At 34.0% G+C, this 8799-nt stretch overlaps 4 protein-coding genes across 4 annotated transcripts; all 4 read right to left on the reverse strand.

Annotated features, from left to right (window-relative positions):
• Positions 1-107: 107 nt before the first annotated feature.
• EIN_005800 (60S ribosomal protein L27-A, putative) lies at positions 108-527 on the reverse strand (the record flags this gene model as incomplete). Its single annotated transcript, XM_004260392.1, has 1 exon — positions 108-527. One exon carries the CDS (start codon positions 525-527, stop codon positions 108-110), a length of 420 nt encoding a protein of 139 aa, XP_004260440.1.
• Positions 528-889: 362 nt separating this feature from the next.
• EIN_005810 (DNA repair endonuclease xp-f / mei-9 / rad1, putative) lies at positions 890-3659 on the reverse strand (the record flags this gene model as incomplete). Its single annotated transcript, XM_004260393.1, has 2 exons — positions 890-1285; positions 1344-3659. 2 exons carry the CDS (start codon positions 3657-3659, stop codon positions 890-892), a joined length of 2712 nt encoding a protein of 903 aa, XP_004260441.1.
• A 94-nt stretch (positions 3660-3753) lies between these two features.
• EIN_005820 (serine/threonine protein phosphatase 2B catalytic subunit gamma isoform, putative) lies at positions 3754-5458 on the reverse strand (the record flags this gene model as incomplete). Its single annotated transcript, XM_004260394.1, has 2 exons — positions 3754-4013; positions 4090-5458. 2 exons carry the CDS (start codon positions 5456-5458, stop codon positions 3754-3756), a joined length of 1629 nt encoding a protein of 542 aa, XP_004260442.1.
• An 803-nt stretch (positions 5459-6261) lies between these two features.
• On the reverse strand, positions 6262-7011 carry EIN_005830 (hypothetical protein; the record flags this gene model as incomplete). Its single annotated transcript, XM_004260395.1, has 1 exon — positions 6262-7011. The coding sequence occupies one exon, from the start codon at positions 7009-7011 to the stop codon at positions 6262-6264; it is 750 nt and encodes a 249-aa protein (XP_004260443.1).
• Positions 7012-8799: the final 1788 nt, after the last annotated feature.

An 8799-nucleotide genomic window follows, 5' to 3' on the forward strand; every position in this document is an offset into this window, starting at 1 on the left:
CGTTTAATATTTTTTGTTATATATAACATTTACATGTCAAAAAAAGGAACCTGATTAGAAAGGAAAGTAAAAGAAGTCGCGACGGACAAATTCAATAATCCTTTGCTTTAGAATCTCAACTTAGTGAACAACCAGGATTCCTTACCATTTCTGTAGACCTCAGCGAATTGCGAGCTAAGAGCTTTCTTGGTAGCGATTGGGTATGGTTTACCAGCTTCGAAGGTGTTAATTTTGACGTCCTTAATTAAGTTGAGTTGGTCGAGGTTGACAGTGTATTTGGTTGGCATCAAATGGTTGACGTTAACGACTTTGCAGAACGCCTTGACGGAAGTTCTAAGTCTTTGAACGGTGTCACTCATAGCACGTGTGATCTTCAATGGAGCTCTTTCAACGCCGACAACTGTCACAAATCCGTAGTCTCTATCTTTAGTCTTTTGAAGATTCACGGAGGAGATCACTGCTTTCTTTCCAGCATATCTCCCAGAGAGAAGAATAACTACGCGGCCTGGTGCAAGGATTTTGCTCATATCTCTCTCTTGTGCATTTTTTAAGTTCTTTGAGGGTATTTCCTCTCTAGTTTCTTTGCTTGGTAGGTTTTTTAGCTTCAAAAACTATTCTTACTTGTTCTTTTAACTTATTATTCTAGAATTTGTCTTCCTTTTTTTTCAATGAAATCGTTTAATTATTTAATTATAATATTTTAACTATACTTTGTTATATATTGATACAACTAATATAGTAATTATACAAGCAAGTATAACTCTCTTTTTTTTAAATGTACTAATATATTGTTATAATTATATTATACATATTAATACATCTAAATTCAACTGAGGAGAAAAAACAATTCTTTGAAAATAAAAAATTAAAATCATTCAAATTAAAATTCTCACTTGAACTCAAAATTGCAACCAGCAAGAAATTGGGAAGCCTTCTCTTTGTCGCCAAGAATCTCAGACAGTTGCGTTTCGTTCATTGCCATCATGCGACTGATTGAGAGATTTGGTGTGTTTTGTAAATCATACACTTTGTCGATGGGTATTCCTGGAAGACGCTTGACGACCTCCAGTGCGTTCCAGTTGATCTGTTCGTTCTCCTCGTCAATGAATTTGCAATCTTCCTCTGTCGGTTCTCGTTCGTTTTTTTTCAGAGTGTCAAAGATATTTGCAGTCATTTGTGGAGAGTATGTCCACACAATTTTCACTCGTGGAAATTCGGTTGTCAACTCGGTGATTTGTGGAATGTACATCCGAATCGTTTGCTCTGTTTTGCTCACGTCGTACTCCTAAAAGTCATTAACTTTATCGTCCACCAGTGGAAGTTGTCAAAGAATATCAACAAACATCAAAATTTTCAGAGTTATAACACTCAATAAGTAACACAATCGTCTCGTATTTTCTACTCATGTTTTGTATTTGTTTATTCACTCTTTTTGACTTTAAGGAACCAACCAAATCAATTGCAGACTTTCTCTCGACGACTATGTTTGGAGAGAGGATATAATCACCAATTTCAATTTGCTTCGGTATCAACTTGAATCCACTTTTAAACAACTGAAATGGCAATTCGCACCTAAACTCTCTAATGTCCACAATAATAGCCTTTGTTCGGTTCTTGACGTTTGCAACGACCTCAACGGGCTTGTCGTTCTTATGCTCAACCTCTTTTTTAATCAAATCCTCAAACGCTTTCTTTTCTCTTCGAATCGACTGTTGGTACTTTAAACTCTCGTACGACCCCGAGTAAGTCAACATATAACATCTGACGTCTTCTTCTTGTCTTAGTGCATATGTTTCAACAACTCTTGTAACCCATAACGAGCAGTTATACAAGACAAGAGCTCTTGGTTTTTCCCACCTGAGAACATGATTGAGCTCATTTTGGGTGATCACGCTGTTTTTCACGAAATTTTCCGCCCTCTTAAATCCGTTTATTCCGTCCGCCCTCTCATTATTTTCAATCTTCTCATTTTCGTTCTGCTGCTTCTCATTTTTTTCAATCTCATCTTGGATCTCGATAATCTCCACCATCTTCTTCTGTGTCGCTTCCGCCATACTCTTTTGGGTATTGTACATCCTCTGTGTCATTTCCGTCATGACTTCCTGATATCCCCACGTGATGCTGTCCTCCTCTCTGATTATTTCGTCCTTCTCCTTCTCGTTTTTCTCTTCGAATTTCTCGTTCTCTGGTTTGATCTGTCCGACTCCGGCCTTGACCAAGTTCCACTTCTTGACTTTACTGTTCAAGTCTGTCCGATTTCTGAGTTTCTCTTCCTTCAACTGTTTTTCCAATTCATTTTTCCTATCAAACCATTCTTGGTAGACTCCCCTTAGTACTTCTTCGCTCAATTCCATCGAGTGTATCAATTCCTCTTGTGTCTGTTCATTTCTAACTACGACAACGACGTCATTCCCGTGTTCATTTTCTTGTTGAATTATTTCTTTCAACTCTTCGACTTTCTTCTGCTTTTCAACTTGAAATGTCTCGCCGTTCCACATCCTCTCCTTCGCGTGAGTGAAGACAAGACTCATACTCTTCTTCTCGAGCCAAAAGAACGATTCTTCCCCCCACAACATCAGTCGCATGATTTCCACTTGAATATAGAACAGAACAGGATTGAAGAGATACATCGAGAACATTACCGTCCGAAGCGATTTCAAGTCTAAACACATCGAACTGATTTCCTCGTCATAACGAGACCCTCGGTTATAATATTTCACACGCCGCTCAAACTCCCCAAAGAGCAATTTCTCGTCCGGTAAAGCACTTTCTGTTAAATTGAGGCGCGCGCGGATCTCTGTGGAAATGACTTTCATCGTCTCGTAGAGAGCGCGTTCGATGATTTGCATATGAAGAGTCAATTCAACTTTAATAGAATAGACGACAAAATGCGTGAAATTGATTCGCGCAGTCACCGCTTCATCTCTTGAATAAGGATAGAAGAAGACTTTCTCTATCAAAAGTCGCTGTTTGATCTGCTCCAATGATGTCTCTATGAACGAAAGAATGTGCGCCTTCTGTGTGAACGCTCGCACTCGATTTCTGTCAGTTAAAAGAGAGGCGTAGACGTGCGTGACAAATGACAAATGAAATCGCCGAATGACGTCTTCGATGTCGACTAAATATAAGAAGGTGTTCGTCCATGTGAAGTCCTCTGAGATTAAATCGGAGATTAAAATGCGCGATGTTATAAAATAAATCCCCCCATTCTTATATAACTCTTTCCGACTCTCTGAAGAGATTCGAAAATCTATTTGCATCAGAGGAAATTTCAATTTGTCTTGGGGTGGACTCTTCGGACTACTCGAATTCGTTGAACTCGTCGGACGAACTTTGTCGTCGAAGGGTATGAGGTGTTCGCTACTTTTCTGACTCTTTAATTCACTCAAACTCCCTGACCGGTGCCGTTTCTTCTCTTTGGATATGACACTCACACTTTTGTCGACACCAAGACAATTCGATTGGAAATGCGAATAGACATGGGGGGGCGCATTCACTATAAAAATACTGGGGTATTCCTTGTTGGCTTGCACATACTTCTCGACATCTCGATAAACACTTTTTAATATCGTTTGGGGAAGTAAATACCCAGACGACAAGATAGTCAAACTTCGACAGGAAACAACACTCTCACTGATGGTATCGATAAACGTTTCCATCACCTTCAACCTTCTTATCTTTTTTTAGTTGTTTTATTATAAAGTAATACTAAAAGGGCACTACCTAAATATAACAAAAACTCAATAGAATACCTCATGACTTCTTCAACACAATAACACCACCTTTCTCTTTCCCAGCTTTCGCACCAGCAAAAGCTCCACCTAACGTACCCCCCATTTGTCCGCTAAGCCCAGCAGCAGCTGGCGCTTGCTTCTGTAATAATGCGGGTGATGACATTCCTTTTCTTAAAGCTCCAGGATGGTGTTGGAACTTCCTGTTGATCATCTCGAGTGTTGGGAACGATTCGTTCTCGGAGTCGATGCTGCACGCTTTCTCAAACAGTGTCATGTTTTCTATTAATTATTATAAATAACTCAGAACAAAAAAGGTATGAATAGTTTTCAAAAACACAAGAGTATAATAACAAACGGTGATAATTCTTATCATTAATCGCCATATACTTTTCTCTTCTCTCTTGTATTTTCGACGACTTCGCAAACAACTTTTTGCTTTTCTCGATAAGTGGATCTTTATCGTCTCCATCCCCAACATTTTTTTCATCTTTAATCCCAACAATGAGTTCTTGTAATATAGTGATGATTCCCTCCATCAAGTAATCCAATGAGAAACTCATTCCATCTTGGAAATCTTCAAGCACGACAGGGTGTTGTTTCCACACAAACGTCTTGATGTCGAATGGTCTTTCTGTGATTCGCATAACAGCACCATAGTTCTTATAATAGTCGCAATAATTTGGTGCAGAGAAAATAGTGAAGACTTCAGACAGATGTCGAGAAGGGTTGAAGTATTTATGGTCCTTGAATCCGTTATCTTGTACTTGGTGTGCTCTTACAATACAGAACAAGTTGTTTGCTTCAAGGAATCGATTCACTGCTTTCTTACCATAGTAGTACGATGTTTTTCGTTGTTTATTCGGTCTGAACGTGATTTCTTCCCACTCTTTTCTACTCACCCCGATCCACTCTGGTGAATCGGGGTCCCACTCACTAATGGGATCTGACCATAACAAGTCGCACAAAGAACCTTCGCTTGGAGGTTCTGTAAAACGATTTATCTTCGCAATGTCATCCAAAAGTCCAATAGAAGGTGACAAGCCTCCGTGCATACACAAGATCCTTCCGTTTACGTTTTTCGAGACAAGCGCGACCAACGGCAGTGTGTCGAAACACGCGACAAACTCGTCGTATATTTTAATCGTGTATTTGCAGTGGCATTCGAGCAAAAAGGTCATGTATTCGCACATCAGTCGACTCTCGTGATTCCCTCTGAGCATTTTGATATTGTCTGGATAGCAAATCTTAAGTGCAAAGAGGTAGAGAATAACTTCGGTCGAAAAGTCCCCACGATCAACGTAGTCCCCCAGAAACACAAAACGATTTTCTGCTGGGGAACCGAGTAAGTCCATGAAGTTGAGCATATCATAGAATTGGCCATGGATGTCTCCAACAATAATTACCGGTGCTTCCACCTCTATTATGTTTGGTTCCTTCTTGAAGATCTCTGCTGCTTGTCGGATCAATTTAACGGCAGCGTACTTCTCCAGTTTCCCTTGTCTTTTCAAGTGTTCTTTGAGTATTTTAAGGTTGGGTTTCCCTTTCTCTCCACTGAAAAGCATTGAAGAAGTCAAGACTCTATCTTCGATGGGTGGAAGTGCAATTTTACACGGATTCTCCGGGAGTGGGATGGTTTGAGGGTCATTTGATATCAACAATTGTTGTCTATAACTCTTCGAGACATCCACCCGCTCAACTGGAATCGATCGCGAGCGACTTCGCATTGAGTATTTCAGATGAGTTCGTTTTCCAGTTACTTTTTTCCCCTTAACTTTTCGTTCGTTCCACCATTCCTCTCATTTTTGGGAGATTTTCCTGCACTCATAGCTTCTAATATACTATCTTTATTTCTCTATTTTTTTAAACCAAAACTCTTTTCAAGTTGAATGACGTGTTTTCAAGTTCAACAAGATGCTCTTTCCACCATTTTTCCTAATAGTTTATTATTTCGAATAGAATTGTATTTCCTTTTCTTGCTTTTGTATTTTTTGGGCAGTTCCCATCTTTTCAGCGTTACTCTCATTTTTGTTTCCTTTTTTTAATTATTTAACTATACTATTTGAGCTATTCTTTATTTTATTTAAAAATGTCAAATAAAAACAAAGATTGTCAAATGGTTGTTAAAAAAACCCAAAACTTAAAAAAAAATTCAAGTTAGAAGTTTTTTATAATTAATATAGTTTTTTGTTAATAATTTAATTATTAAAATACTTATTTTAAAATTTTTTGTTAAAAATTTGGTTGTTCTTGAAAATATTATGTAAGTTTTTTATTTTATTAAAATACTTTTATAATGGGATTGATAATAATATTATTATAATTATAATATTAATAATTTCAATATTATATTATTTCTATAAATAGCGTTATAATAATTAATTAATTAAAAATAGATTAACAATTATATTCAATTTACATTCAACACTTGAATAGAGGACTATATCCAATTGATTCAAACATTTCATCGTTAACTAGACTCTACTTGTTATTGATTTAAATTAATAAAAAGAAAGTATTTAATAAATAATTAACAAACTGAATATGACACAGAACCTTTCCCAAGTTTAAATTTGATTCTCCTCAAAGCAGTTTTTTGTTCTTGAGTAAAGTCTTTTGTAGATATATTATTAAGAATGTGATATATGCCCAAAGCATCTTCTGATGAGTCTTGAACATCAAAAGTGCTCAACTCGAAGTCGATGATCAAAATCTTCACATTCAAGTTGAATATCTTTCCCCTTATGAAGTCCAAGATTTCATTTTCCTCTCTTTTGAATAACACGTTTTTACTATGTAAATCGTGATGACAAAAATTGAATTTGTTTTGTGCTTTCTCAAGACTCCAGAACATTTGAAAGAGCATTTCTACAACATCTTTATATTCCCATTGTGTCACAAGATGTACAGGTATTCCTCCATTTTCCATTTTAAGTCCATAATACTTCCCAATTGGAATTGTTTTCTTGTGGACATTTTCAACTGATAAGACTACATCATTAGTAACATAATTACTCAAGTCTACCAATTCAAGGGATTCTGCTAATTGAAAAATGATGATCTTTTTTAGTCGTGCAAAGGTACACATCTCTTCTCTGAGAAGTTTGTTGATCCTTTGCATGTTCTGTATCTCCTTCTTCCCCCTTTCAGTGAATGGAATGATTTTTAATACATAATCTCCACTCCTACAAATGACTGAATGATGGCCTTTCCCAATTATATATTCGACCTTTTCAGACAATCCATCAATATCCAATTTCTCAAAGTCTCCATCCTCCATCTCTTTGTTTTGTCTTTACAAGTTACAACATTGGAACAAATATTATGTTTTCTATGTCTTTACAAATGTTTTTATTTGTAATTTTTAATTCCTTAAAAATGAATTGATAATGAGTTTTATTTCATAACAATTAAAACTCACATACTATTAATTATGTTATATATTTTTATTTTTTATTAAAACAATATTTTAAATAAAACACAAATTTTTATTTTTTGAACTTGATATGATATTCAAAAAACTTACCTTGTGGCTACTCTTATGAAATGTAAACAGTAAACAAACCAATTGCGCAAACAATAATTTATAGGTTTTCCTTTTTTCTTCAACTTTTGGAAATGTTTTAATTAAAACACTAACGGAATTGGTGTTTTTATCAACAAAACATTTTTTTTTCAAAAAATGTTTTATAAAAGAAAAAAAAAAGAATCGTAAGGTCAGCGATCTTCCTTTTGAACAAACGTGCAAATTTTTTGAGAACTGTAACTTAGTTGCATTATTTTCGAGTTGTCAAGTAAATTATTTTTTGTCTTTTTGTTTTTTATTGAAATAATAATAATCCAACAAAAACAGTTCAAAAACTGTAAAAAAACTAAACAAACAACTAAATACCAATAATCTTTGGTTAAATAAAAATATAAAACGAATTGTACGAATTGTTTATTTGTTTTATTGAAAATAATAAACTTGTATCCCAAAAATGTTTTTCATAAAGAATTGAGTTTTATATTATTTGTACATAATTTTTATGTATATATAATATATATAATATTTTATTTATATATACATAAAATATTATATTTATCATTTATATAAAAGTTTAACTACATTATTAAAAAAAACATTATTTTTTATATTTTAAATTAATTATTTGTGGTTATAATTAATTTATTATTATTAAACCGTTTTTGATCAAATAAACGCTAAAAAATAATAAAACAACACTGAACATAAATATTTAAAGCAACAATTAAACATTTGTTTCAAAATGATATTAACTTCAATTAATTATATCATTAACATAATTCATACTTTAGCAAAGATACATTATGCATTATTTGAACTCGTTTTCCAAATTTTCTAATACATTTATATCATTGATATCATATTTATCGATATTTTTTAATTTGTATTTTTTAACAATTTCACAAATGTCAAAATTACCACACAATGCGATTCTTATTTGTGCTTCAAGGTAGTCGTTTAACATTTTGTTTCTATATTTTGTTTTTATATTTGCCATTGTTGAAAACCCACATTCTGAAAGGACAGAAGTTGGGAATATCGATTTTATCACAGCACAAATTCGATATAAATAAGGAAAGTTGTTTTTGTTAAATTCCAACCCCGTGTATTTTTTTGTATTTAAAAATAGTAATGCATAAAACGCCACAAGCTCACCCATCAATTTTAACGTGACATTTTTATAAAAAATTTCGGTTGTTGTTATTTTCAAAGTTTGTTTATCGACAAATTTCTGAATAGAATAACCAATGTTAAAACCTTTCATCATAAAATTAACTATGTTACGGTTCATTTTTCCTTCCAAAAAATAATCAAACAAATAATCCAATTTATTGAAATCATCAAATTTAACATCAAACACGTCGAACAAATCATTAATAAAATTTCCTGCCAAACTTGTTCTTGAAGAAGTATTTTTACACACTGAATTATAATAAGGAAAATACATCGAATTTATATAACTTTTATCTCGGTATTGTTTTACAAAGTTTACAAAACAATTAAGTTGTCTTAATATTCCCAAAACAATCCAAAATTTCAAGA

This window comes from Entamoeba invadens (assembly GCF_000330505.1).
Source record: "Entamoeba invadens IP1 unplaced genomic scaffold scaff_1105074725937, whole genome shotgun sequence".
NCBI classification, from domain to species: domain Eukaryota; phylum Evosea; order Mastigamoebida; family Endamoebidae; genus Entamoeba; species Entamoeba invadens.